General features: G+C 50.6%; 1 protein-coding gene across 5 annotated transcripts in view; it reads left to right on the forward strand.

The window, feature by feature from the left end:
* NR1I2 (nuclear receptor subfamily 1 group I member 2) overlaps window positions 1–13,094 on the forward strand; it is a 52,951-nt gene extending 39,857 nt beyond the window's left edge. The window contains exons 3-9 of one of the 5 annotated variants that reach the window (XM_053564178.1): window positions 3,135–3,297; window positions 4,702–4,898; window positions 5,622–5,896; window positions 7,848–7,990; window positions 8,171–8,287; window positions 8,571–8,676; window positions 9,903–13,094. In XM_053564178.1, coding sequence (XP_053420153.1) covers window positions 3,135–3,297; window positions 4,702–4,898; window positions 5,622–5,896; window positions 7,848–7,990; window positions 8,171–8,287; window positions 8,571–8,676; window positions 9,903–10,047 — 1,146 coding nt within the window. In that variant the 3' untranslated portion in view covers window positions 10,048–13,094. Of the gene's footprint in view, window positions 1–1,476; window positions 3,341–4,701; window positions 4,899–5,621; window positions 5,897–7,847; window positions 7,991–8,170; window positions 8,288–8,570; window positions 8,677–9,902 lie in introns of those variants that run through there. The other 4 variants (XM_053564179.1, XM_053564180.1, XM_053564181.1 and 1 more) reach the window with 4 other exon arrangements.
* Window positions 13,095–13,113: the final 19 nt, after the last annotated feature.

A 13,113-nucleotide genomic window follows, 5' to 3' on the forward strand; every position in this document is an offset into this window, starting at 1 on the left:
TTGTCCAGCTAAGGAAACAAAAGAGAGCTAGGTGCAGTGGCTCATGCATGTACTCCTAGCACTCTGGGAGACTGAGGTGGGTAGAATGCTTGAACTCACTAGTTCGGGATCAGTCTAAGAGAAAGCAAGACTCTGTCTCTTAAAAAAAAAAAATAGTCTGGGTGTTGGGGCAGGTGTCTGTAGTCCCAGCTACTTGGGAGGCTGAGGGAAGAGGACTGTTTGAGCCCAAGAGTTCAAGGTTGCTGTGAGCTATGATGCCAGGGCATTCTACCAAGGGCAATAAAGTGAGATTCTGTCTCAAAAAAAAAAAAAAAAAAAGAAACAGAAATAGCAAAGCCAACTCAGCAAGGCCACCCTTGGTACAGGGCTCAGACCAAGAGGAAGAGAAGCAGACCAAGAAAGGAGGGATGTGTAAGGAAGAGCTCCCAGGGTGCCCTCAGGAAGGGATGGGCATGCAAGGAGCAGCTCCCACCTCGGGGGCCACACTTGGGACTTGCATTTGTTTTCAGGAGCCAGCCTGACTTGGCCCTTTGCAGAGTACTTCCTGGTGTGGTTGGACATTCAAATAAAAATAGGCAGGTCCAATGGCATCTTGTTCCAAGGAGAAACAAACATTTGTGTTGCATGGATTATAAGGGGGCAGGACACCATAGCAGTGTCAGGCTGCATTCAGGTACCAGTCACAAGGACACTTGACTCAGATTGATTTGAAGATGAGGAAAACATATTACCTTGCATGACAAGAAGTCTGAAGGCTTCTGGATTGGTGAATTCAGCAACTGAGTTTTTTCCAGTTTCCTCTTCAGCCATCCTTCCCAAGAGCTCTGATTTCAGAGCATAGTGCCGGGGCTCCAGGCAGTAACCTGTTCAGCCCAGAACCAAAAAGGTCTATCTCGTTCTCTCTCCAAGAGGAAGGAAACCATTTCCAAAAGACCCCCTCAGGAAACTTTGGCCAGAGCTGGGCCCCAGCCTACTCCTGAACTTGTTGCTAGCAAAGAGCACCAGATAGATCCTTGAGCTGGGCACATGGCCCATGGCCACATGGAAGAGGACGGACATATGTACCAGATCTAGATTTGGCCAGAACAGAAGAGGCCACAGTGGGAGCTGTCCCAGCAGAGTCTGTGTGTGCTGCCTCAGGGGGTGGTAGTCCTCTGCTCTTCCTTGCCTGTTCGGGTGCAACTCCGGGGACTCCCGGAATGATGCAACATGTTGTAGTGGGTAAGAGCTTGGATTCCAGAATCAGGCAGATCTGGATTCACATCTTGGCTTGTCATTTACCTGGAGGACAGTTGGGGATCTATATTCTCAATGCCTCAGTCTCCCTCATGTGTGCCAGGCAGATGACATGACAAACTCATAGGGTTTTTAACCCATAAAGCCATAGGGTTAGGCTTTTGCTAAATTTGCAAAGCTCTGTAAACTATCTCGCCCAGCATCTGATCCATACCATGCCTTTATAACTGTAACCCCCAGGACTCCGGAGTAGCATCAGGGGTCTTTTCCTTGGACCTGCCAGGAAAGCAAGAGACTGTGATGGCATCTGTGAAGAACATGTTTGGTCACTGGCCGGAGGCCTTCTTCTGTAGGGGTCATTATGACCTTGGTTCAGCCTCCCAAGGACATCTTCTGCCCCACCTGTTCCAACTTTCCATCATTTCCCACTCTGGGCCAGAACTATATAGAGCCATGGGGGAATGTCTTTCTTTTCAGCTAGCTGGGGATATAAAGGAGGAAAAAAAGTCAGCTGCACTAACTGGGTCTTTGTGGGAGGCTCGGGATGTCTGGGCTGTGGGGAGGAGATGCCGGGCGGGAGTCTCCACAGGCATCTGCCCCACCGCCTCATCAGTACAGGGGCCTGTGGTCCAGGGCCCTGTGCTCCCTTATGACAGGGCACTGAACCTCTAGGCTCCCTGAGGTCAGTGAGGGGAATCCACTCTCCAGTGGGGAAACCATTGTTCATTGAAATGTCCCCATGATTAACTGGCTACTCCCTGGCGTTCCAAGGGGATGGAAACTGGGGAAGGGAGGTGGCTTCTTCCATTTCTTACCTTGGGGTCACTTTTCCTCTGGCTCCCTCTTCCAAGGAGGAGAAACCAGGGGAGAGGCCCATCATCACAGAAAGATCCCTGGTAATGAGGCTGTGAAGAAAGAGAGAGAGGAGGAGAAACAGGGAAGAGGTCCATCTCCTCAGAAAGATCCCTGGTAATGAGGGTGTGAGGAAAGAGGGAGAGGAGGAGAAAAAGGGAAGAGGTCCATCTCCTCAGAAAGATCCCTGGTAATGAGGGTGTGAAGAAAGAGAGAGAGGAGGAGAAACAGGGAAGAGGCCCATCTCCTCAGAAAGATCCCTGGTAATGAGGCTGTGAAGAAAGAAGGAGAGGAGGAGAAACAGGGAAGAGGCCCATCTCCTCAGAAAGATCCCTGGTAATGAGGCTGTGAAGAAAGAGAGAGAGGAGGAGAAACAGGGAAGAGGCCCATCTCCTCAGAAAGATCCCTGGTAATGAGGCTGTGAGGAAAGAAGGAGAGGAGGAGAAACAGGGAAGAGGCCCATCTCCTCAGAGAGATCCCTGGTAATGAGGGTGTGAAGAAAGAGAGAGAGGAGGAGAAACAGGGAAGAGGCCCATCTCCTCAGAGAGATCCCTGGTAATGAGGCTGTGAGGAAAGAGGGAGAGGAGGAGAAACAGGGAAGAGGCCCATCTCCTCAGAGAGATCCCTGGTAATGAGGCTGTGAGGAAAGAGGGAGAGGAGGAGAAACAGGGAAGAGGCCCATCTCCTCAGAAAGATCCCTGGTAATGAGGGTGTGAGGAAAGAGGGAGAGGAGGAGAAACAGGGAAGAGGCCCATCTCCTCAGAAAGATCCCTGGTAATGAGGCTGTGAAGAAAGAGGGAAAGGAGCCGCTGGGCCTGGGGCGGAAGTGTCCCAGAGCCGCCAAGGAGAGCGCGCTCGGCCCCTGCTCTGCCTTCTCTAGGGACAGTCAGTCGGAGCTGGCTGCCCCCCCACCTCCGCCCCCACCTGTCCCCTGTCGCACTGGCTGACCCGGCTCAGGAGGCGAGGGCGGGGCCGCAGATGGGGCGACCCGTGGGGAGGGGCTGGGGACAGCGGTGGGTGTGGCCTGGGGCCCTGACGCCGCGCAGTCCGCCTTCTGCTTCTTGTTCCCTCACAGGAGGGCTGTGAAACGCAATGCCCGGCTGAGGTGCCCTTTCCGGAAGGGCGCCTGCGAAATCACCCGCAAGACCCGGCGACAGTGCCAAGCCTGTCGCCTGCGCAAGTGCCTGGAGAGCGGCATGAAGAAGGAGAGTGAGCAGCGGGCACCCTGGGCTGGTGGCGTGCGGGTGGGCGGGTGAGTGTGGGAGTCAGTTCGGGGCGCTCCAGACAGGTGTGCCCGGGCGTGTGCATGGTCGTGCGGGTGGCGCCAATAGCGACTACGTGCGCCGGGGTCGGGTGCACCAGGCAGCCACTCAGAGAGACGCAAGGCGTCTCAAACCTCTGTCTGGAGGTGAGGTGGGCATCCCTGGCCCAGGCTGTGCCCTCTCTTTCCCCTAGGGTGTCCCTGCATGATTCTTTTTGTCCCTCTTGGAATTCTTCTTACCATGTGTAAGAAAATGTGGGGTGAGGGTGAACCTGGCCGGGGGAAGCAGGAGACATGAGATGTGATACAACCTTGGCCTCTAGCCACTAGCACCCACTAGCTGCCTACACCTGAATCTCTATAGGGAAACTTTGCTGACAGGGGCCATAGGACATTCTCCTTCTGCCTGTTTAACTTTGATATCTGTGCTTCCAGGTCCTTCTGACATTAAATCTCATGTGAAAAAGCTTCCCCACAGTTCCTCCTTTCCTCCCTGGCCCTCCAGTCTAGGATGGGAGCTGGGGAAGGGAAGATTCTAGTACCTGTTTGTCTCCATTGAACACAGAGTGACCCAAAGCTGTGGGTGCCTCTTTCAGTGACAAGTTCTCTGAACACACAGGCAAAGAGTCTTTCCTGCAGCCAACTGAGAGTGAGGTCCTCACTCCGGTGTCCCTGCTGACAAATGTCCTCCAGCCGTCCCTTCTGTGAACTCCACAGCTTTGCTCTGCACACACAAGGGGGCTCCAGGTCATAGCGGAAGTGGCTGGAGTTGCTGTTTCTTGCTAAGCAGCAGCCTCTACTCTTGTGGGTCTTGGACACCCAGGGATCTTGGAGGACTCTAGGGAATCCTGTTGGCATATAATCCACAAGAAAATAATAATACCCAGTGCCATTTATTGAACATCTCTATGTACTGGGAACTATGTTCTCTGCATGGGATGTCTCATCCTAACAGCAGTGTGAGGTAACATGATCATACCAGATTACAAAGAGGGAAGCTGAAGACAGGAGAGGTTAAGAAGCTTGCTCGAGGTCATAGTAAGTGGCAAAGTTTTCATGTGAACTCGTGCCTCTGCATTCTGAAGCCCAAGCTCTTCCGCTGTCACAGTGTCCTCGCAAGCCCCCCGCAGAGGGAGGCAACCCAACAGCGGCAATTCACTTCTGTCTCACCCACGTGTTTCTCCAGAGGAGCCCATAGATCTCTGAAGTCTGGACAAGGGTGGATTTCTTGACACCATTACTTTTCCTATTGCCTAATGCCTTCTGCTGCCTTAAGAAAGTTACAGTGGCTCGCCTGGAACAGGGGGCTGCTAAGGAGACATGAGCTTGAGCCTGCCCCACTCTCCCTACAGTGATCATGTCTGACGCAGCTGTGGAGCAGAGGCGGGCCTTGATCAAGAAGAAGAAGAGAGAACGGTTTGGGACTCAGCCGTCGCCGCTGTTGGGAGTTCAGGGGCTGACTGAAGAGCAGCAAATGTTGATCAAGGAGCTGATGGACGCTCAGACAAAAACCTTTGACACCACCTTCACCCATTTCAAGAACTTCCGGGTAGGTGACATTAAAGTGGTCCATTCCTGTGCTAGGTCCTCAAACCACAGTCTCATTCCCAGGGGTTCTCAAAGTGTGGTCCCTGGGTCAGTAGCATCACTTGTGAATGCTCAGGCCACCCTCGACCCCCTGAATCAGAAACTGTGGAGGGTGAGTGTCAAGACTGCCAAGTGATTCCAGCAGAGGTCAGTTTTGAGAACAACTACTCTGTCCCTTAGAGCAGGTTGGAACTGGGTCTGAGTGATAAAAGAGAGAAAATTAGGATGTTCCCCAGCATGGCTGGCCGTCAGGGCTTTACGAGGACACGGTCAGGCTCTGTCAGGGGTTTGACTTTCCTGACCTGGTATTTAATTAGCCACCTGTGTGCTCCCAGTGTCTTCCTGCCCCTTTGCGCTCACGGGGGCCCAGTCTCAGACCTGCTCTTTCTGTCTGTGGCTCCATAACTCTTCTGAGTTTTCTGAGCCCAATGTCCGAATATATCATGTGTGGAGGTCCCCCTCACCCTCTGTCATGACCAGGTAGGGATGAATGCGACCACTAATTCATAGACCCAGAAAGCACCACCTGAGGGAAGGCCAGAGAGAAGAAACAAATGCTGTGTGTGTGGCAGGGGTGTAAGTGCCAGCACCTGTGCATCCTCTCAGGCTATGCACGTCTGAGTGGGGATGATTGTATGAAAACACATGCTGTCTCTCCTCTCCACGCCACCTGTGTGCATCGCAGCTGCCGGAGGTACTCAGCAGTGGCCGGGAGATTCCACAGTCTCTGCAGGCCCTGTCAGGGGAAGACGCTGCCAAGTGGCACCAGATCAGAGACGATCTGTGCCCCGTGAAGGTCTCTCTGCAGCTGAGGGGGGAGGACGGCAGCATCTGGAACTACAAACCCCCAGCTGACAGTGGCGGCAAAGAGATCTTTTCCCTGCTGCCTCACATGGCTGACATGTCCACCTACATGTTCAAAGGCATCATCAACTTTGCCAAAGTCATCTCCTACTTCAGGTAGGATGAGGAGGCTGGGTGGATGCGTGTGGAAAGGAACAGGAAATGGGCAAGAGGTTCAAAAGTTTGGGGTAGAGATCCCTCTGAATTTGGGGGATGTTGGTGCCAAAGACCCCCCTTTATCTCTGCCCTGGGGCAGGTGGTGCTGCTAGGTAATAGAGGCCTGGCTGTATGGCTCCTTAGCTTTGTGGTTGAGGACCTGCCATTCGATCTGACTGTGTCTCAGCCTTCCCATCCGCTGGACAGGAGCGAATCATCCCTACCCTGCAGGGCTGCCATGGAAACAAGAAAACATCTAAAGAGTGCCCAACACATGGTAGACATTCATACATAGTAATTCCCTTTGCTATTCCCCTACAAAAAGGCAAGAATCATAGGTTGACAGTTCCAGAGCAAAGAATGAGTTGGAAGGAAAGGGAAGGAAGTCCAGAGACAAGAGAGAGAGACAGAGAGAAAGAGAGAGAGATACAGTTGCTGGGTCTCTAGCAGTCTGCCACCAAGACAAAGCTGAGAAGGCCATGGGGAGGATGCGTGGTCCTGAGAACCAAAGGGCTCCTCTGAGCTGGGCATAGAGGTAACAATCATGGGCAATTGTGGCTAGCAGGAGACTTGGGGACTTCCTGGTATGGTGAGACCACAGCCCCATAATTGGTGGTCTGTTAGGGCTGGGGATGGTGCTGGGTGTATCTTTTCTTGGGTAGGCCACCTTGCCCTGCCAAGCCTGGTCAGATAGGGCTGAGTCACACACACGAGGAGCCCCTGGTTTCATGAACTGGCTGAGGGAAGGTTGTATTCAAGGAGCCCACAGGTTCCCCTGTGGCCCTATGGGAGACAATCAGGACTTACTTAATGAGATGTGGGTGACAGCAGGCTGCAGTAAGGTTTGGATCGTGACATAACTCAAGGGGGCAGGGAGAGCAGCTGCTTACAAATGCGGACGCTGGACGATCACTTCTCATGGCCACCAGTTTTGAGCACAGTGACCCAAGGCATCACTACCACCTTTGTTCTAAAGAAGAAGAGGTTCCCTGAGGTTGAGAAACTTGCACAAGGTCACAGCTAATCAGTGGTGAAGGGCAGATTTGGAAGCACCACAGAGGAACAAGACCAATTTCATGGCATCTGTAGCTCAGTGTTGTGGATCTAAAAGTGTTGTGGCAGGGACTCCTCAAGAGCCAGTGCGTGTGGCCTCAGCCCAGGCTCTCAGAGCCATCTCCTTGTCAGGAATGTTTCCTCTGCGGAGAGGTGGGGACCTCCTAGGTGGGGAGAGAGCAGTGCCAGCAGGATGGGAGGGGTGTCGCAGGAACCATGAATATCAGAGGCTTACTAGGCAGCCGCTGTGGCTAGGCCTGTGCTCGGTGCTGGGAGTGGAGCTGAAGGCATCTAGGCTGCCTGAAGAGAAACAGCAGAAATAGGTACAGGCATCTTACATCGGGCACACCCAGCAAGCGGTACATGTCCCCACGGCAAGGAGCTCATGGCAAAGGAGTGGCAGAAGGACTACACTCTGGAAATGCTGCTGAGAGGAGCAAAGACATAGCTTGTCTTAAGGCGTAGGAGGAGTTACCCTTAAGTGAAGCTAAAAGGGCAAGCATTCCAAGTGGGGAAACTGAGGTAGAAACTTTCAGGCCAGGATCCAGAAGCCAAGGCATTGGGTGTAGGCCAGGGGCTTGTAGGGAGTTGGGAGAGACGCTGTCAGTTGTAAGGGATCTGGGGGCCTATGTCTGTGGGCAGTGCAGAGTCCCTGAAAGTCGCAGGAGGGGAGAGGACATGGCAGGGGAGAGTAGTCTCCTTGGCAGGAGTGTGAGGGGGGAAGAGGTAGGAGGCAACCTCAGGGGAAAGTGCCCATGCTACCTCTGCTCCCCCCACCCACACACAATTTCTGGATCATGGGAGTGGTGCCAGCTTCCTAGAGAGTTGTCCTTCCCTTCCTCCCTGTCCTTGCTGCCAGGGACTTGCCCATCGAAGACCAAATCTCTCTGCTGAAAGGGGCTACCTTTGAGCTGTGCCAACTGAGGTTCAACACAGTGTTCAATGCGGAGACAGGGACCTGGGAGTGCGGCCGGCTGTCCTACTGCTTGGAAGACGCTGCAGGTGCCTGTGAATGCCTGCCCACCTTGGCAGAGGGAGGGGAACCAGCAGCTGTGGGAGGAAGGGAGCCCCAGGATATGCAGGCACAGACATTGCAGAGCAGGGAAACTGGGTGGTGGAGGAAAAGCCCTTGGTGAGGGCAGGGGGGGATCTCCGTCAGCGTCTATCCCATACCATCCACAGGTGGCTTCCAGCAGCTTCTTCTGGAGCCCATGCTGAAATTCCACTACATGCTGAAGAAGCTGCAGCTGTGTGAGGAGGAGTATGTGCTGATGCAGGCCATCTCCCTCTTCTCCCCAGGTGCTGGCCTCCCTCACGCTGGCTGATGCCTCCTCAGCTTTACCTGAGGCAGGGGTAGCAGCCCCGCCCTCCCCAGGGAAGCTCCCAGCTGAAGGCTGTGTTCCTCAGCACTGTGGCCCAGGATAGGGACTCTGGCTGGTTTCTCCTTGGGTCAGTGGGGTGAAACCGAGCCCCAGTCCTCCTTCACCTTTGGCCTTGGTGACTCTGGTTCTGGGAGGTGATCGGCTGGCAGTGTCTGAGTTCTGGTCCAAATGATCTCGTCTTTGCCCCACACCCTCTCCAGACCGCCCAGGCGTGGTGCAGCGTGGAGTGGTGGACCAGCTGCAGGAGCAGTTCGCCATCACCCTGAAGGCCTACATTGAGTGCTGTCGGCCCCAGCCAGCGCACCGGTGAGCATTGCCGGGTGAGGGAGCTGGGCTCAGGGCAGTCACCCAGGCTTCCACAGCTAGAAGGCTGGAATCCGCGGTTGGAGCCAGCCATACCAAGTCCAAATCTCCCACTTCTGAGCACTTCTATCCACTTTCCAGGAAAAACACAAGAAAACAGGGAGTAGGAAACTCCTCAGTTTGTTCTGGTCCTAACTCAAAAGAGGAAGGCCGCTCAGGACGTGGCCCAGAAGGGCTTCCACACCTTCACTGCTGCTCAGTAGTTCCTGGGACAAACTTGGATTGCACTGGGTATTATCTCAAATCCTCACTTGCCCTGCACCAGCTTGCTTTTTGACTCAATGTTGTGAGATGCTGGGAGTGGCTCAGTCCTTCCTCTTACGGAGGCAGGAGGCTGGAGGTGTCAGCTCTCTTTTCCATGCTGGGGCATTGGTGTGTCAGTGTGTCTCAGACACACACAGCTTGGATTCAAAGCTGGTTCCAGGAAGGGATTCCAGCCTTCAATCCCTAATCTCCACCACTACTCTGGTGAGAAATGGTCCCTGGACACTAACCAAGTCAGTGATTTGTCCCTCACCCTTGCCAATTAAGAGTTTGGTGCCTGTAATGTCTGGACCCACTGAGGTCTCTATATACAAGGATACAACTCTTGAAGATGTGGTGGGGGTGGGTAGAGGCCGGCTCCCACATCGAGGCTTTTTTGCTCTTCTTGTCTACAGGGTGAAAGAAAAATCTTTTTTTTTTTTTTTAGAGACAGAGTCTCACTTTTTCACCATTCGTAGAGTGCTGTGATGTCACAGCTCACAGCAACCTCCAGCTCTTGGGCTTAGGTGATTCTTCTCTTGCCTCAGCCTACCGAGTAGCTGGGACTACAGGTGCCCGCCACAATGCCCAGCTATTTTTTTGTTGCAGTTTGGCAGAGGCTGGGTTTGAACTGGCCACCCTTGGTATATGGGGCAAGCTCCCTACTCACTGAGCCACAGGCGCCACCCTGAAAGAAAAATCTTGATAGTTGCAAACCAATGGGGAGCAGGTCAGAAACACAAAAACAAACCATCCGTGGCCACCCCTCCCCCACTGATATGCAGCTTTAAGGAGTGCTTTCCAGCCTTGACTCTTGGCTGACCCAGATGTCCTGGGATTAAGCTTATGCAGCTTCAGAGCAGCGCTTGTGCTGGTGGGTCAGGGAAAGGGCTGCAGACTCAACCTTTCTTCTGACTGGCATACAGGTTCCTGTTCCTGAAGATCATGGCTATGCTCACTGAGCTCCGCAGCATCAACGCCCAGCACACCCAGCGGCTGCTGCGCATCCAGGACATACACCCCTTTGCCACCCCGCTCATGCAGGAGTTGTTCAGCATCACAGATGGCTGAGCACCCCTTGGGTGGAATCTCCTTGGGCCGCCAGACACAGAGACCTCCGAGTCGCCACTCCTGGGCCTAGACAGATGGACACCACTGATAGCCAGCAATGACCAGACTGCCTCTCCAGGGAACTCACTGCTATGACCACAGCTGGCTAGTGTTTTTTCAGGAAGAGAACTGGGTCCTCCTAGTGCTCAGATCAGTCTGTGGAGAGTATACTGGCCTGTAGCTCAGGCTCATCTGTGAAAGACAAGGCTGCCCTCCCCTTAGCAAAGGCCCCATGGTCTGAGGAGAAATCCCCAGATCTAAGTAAAGTGTCATGATGGGGGAAAGAAAAGGGCAGGTGGTGCTGGGTCATCTGAAAGTCTACAACTGTTGGGGGTGTCCAGCCTGTGGCCTGTGGGCCATGTGGATTATTTGAGGCCTGTTTTGTTTATCTGAGGTGTCAGATATAGCAAAAATTATGCATGGACCTTTTTTTAAAATTTCTTGCTCATCCCCTTTTGTTAGCGTTTGTGTATTTAATGTATGACCCAAGACAACTCTTCTTCTTCCAATGTGCAACTGGAAAAAAAAAAAAGAGGTTTGATAGCCCTGGACCCAAGTTCATTAGCTTCTTTGCTGCTGCCTCTAATAGTCTTGGTCTCCTGCTTCCCACTCATTCCCAAGCTGCAGCCTCCTATTCTGAGCGGGTTCCAGGCCTGTGCTCATCAGCAGTTGTATTAGTATTAGTATTTTCTAGACAAAAGCCAGGTGGCCTGCATCAAATATCATGAGCACATTTTGGGCATGTCATTCTGTGTCTCTGCATCCATTCAAACACATTATTAAACACCAATAATATCAGCTTGCTGTGGGGTATACAGTGCTGACTCACATATAGAGCCTAACCTCAAAGAGTTCATAGTTAAAAAAACAAAGCAGAAACACAAATAACTTGGATCAAAAGGAGACGCCAAGAGTGACAAAAAAAGCTCAAGGAATTTTTTTGTGTGGACATTGAGTTGTGCTGGGGTTCTGGGGACATCTAGGCCACAAGTGCAAGTGTCTAGGACAGGAGTTTGTGAAGGGCAGGGCCATGGGTGCACATGTGTGACCTGGTGTGGGTAGATCTGCTCCTCATCTAATGGGACCTGGATTACTGAGGCTGCAATGGTGGGGTGCTGTGTGACAAGGCTATATTGACAATAAACATACTAGTACAGAACCATTTTCAGCACCTTTCAGTCCTCTGTACACATCTATTCTCAAAGCTAAAGAGTATGAAAGTGTCTCGTTTAGAGCCATTTGTGAATAAAAATGTTTTTGCATTTTTCACAAATTACACTTTAATTATATATAAAGTTATTTCATACTTAAGAGCTAGGCTTTGCAAATATGTTCCATGGTAATGTCGAATCCAGGCAATGGGACTTAAGCAATTAAATTTTGGCTAGAGATGTAAACTTTTTTGGCCTTTCTTCTCTGGAGAAAATAATGTGGGGGCAGGGAAACAAATACACACACACACTCGCACAGGTATTTTTACTACTTATTTCCCTTTAAAAATCTGAAAACGTTTGGTGTAATAACATAAAAATGAATTCTTTAACTTCATATACTTATAAAACGACTGCTCTATATGAAAATTTCAAGTATTACATTCTATAATTTAAAATGTAATTTAATTAATTTTAAATGTCTGATATTTCATTGCTACAAGGTAAACTGAATTTTAAGGAACAGATAATTGCTTAGCTTTTTATCATTTTATAAGCAGCAGATCAAACTTTGAGAACATAGTAAATCATCAATAAAATAAAGCAAAGCAAAGCAAACATACTCTGTGACAGCCCTCTGATTTTCCAACCTTTTCCACATCAAGGAGATACAGAAAGCACTTGTTTTTAGGAAAGAGCTCTTCTCTCCAAACTCAATGCGGCTTTTGCTCCCAGGAGTTTTATCTAATTATAGACTTATTTATAATTAGAAATAAAAATTTCACCCAATTGTATTCATAAAGCATATACATTTTCCCTACCCCACTGAAATAATTTTTAGTGTGCTATTTGTTGAAGAGCCTGAACTGGTGTTAGATGTAGGCTATGGAAAGGTGAGAGGATGTAGGGTAAACTTTCACTTTGCCATATTGATTTTAAAAAAACCCAGGCAGTTCTCCAAACATTGAATTAATATGTACATCTGATTTATAGAGATTATAAAAACCAATCATAATCTGAAAGTAAAAAGGCTCAGTTTAGATGCACCGAAGAGCTCATCACAAGACACTTCTTTATAGCAGCCTTGTGGGTCTAACCAGGAGCAAAATTCAGCTTTCCTCCTCTCAAACATTTGTATTTCCCCTCATTACTCCCCTCCTAGAGCGTTTGAGACTAAGCCATCAGCTTCTAAAGCTCAGGGGAAAACACCTAAGTAAGCTACTGCACACCTTCCACTCCCCCATTGGAGCTACTCATCAGCCTCTCTACTTGGCCCAGACCTTGTCTAATTGATGTCTTGACTTTGACAAATCTAGTGGGTAGGCCTGGCCCCAGGCCCTCTCCTGTCTGGATAAAATACTATGTAAGAAGCAGCACGTGTTAAGACTAGCCATCCCTTCCTATCTCCTGACAACTTGTGTGCCTTTGTGCTAACTTACGCAGCAGCTTGTTTTTCTCTGGTTGCTTCCTGTTTATATACCCACAGCTTTTATCAATCTGATGGTGCTGATTTGTGGGTGAAATATTCCTATGCCTAAGCAATGGTTGACCATTGGGACACTTTTTTTCTACAAACATATCTCTGTACTCCCTAGCACCTTTCCAAAATGACACCCATAGTTAACATCCCCATGAAACATGATTCCAAAAGACTGTTGTTGGTCAGAACTTTTTGGAAAGCCAGAAACTAAAAAAGATAGTCTTCAGGATTCTAAGGTAAAAGGATGTGGCGGGACACTTAACATTGTTTTAACTCAATCCCAATTCAAACAGCTAAGACAGACCTACACAAGATAGCACTGAGTCAAAAACTAATGTACTCCAGTTCCATCAGGAGGCCCATCCTACATGTAACATTTCTGTTTTTGCTGATCCA

Source organism: Nycticebus coucang, chromosome 16, assembly GCF_027406575.1.
Source record: "Nycticebus coucang isolate mNycCou1 chromosome 16, mNycCou1.pri, whole genome shotgun sequence".
Lineage (NCBI taxonomy): Eukaryota > Metazoa > Chordata > Mammalia > Primates > Lorisidae > Nycticebus > Nycticebus coucang.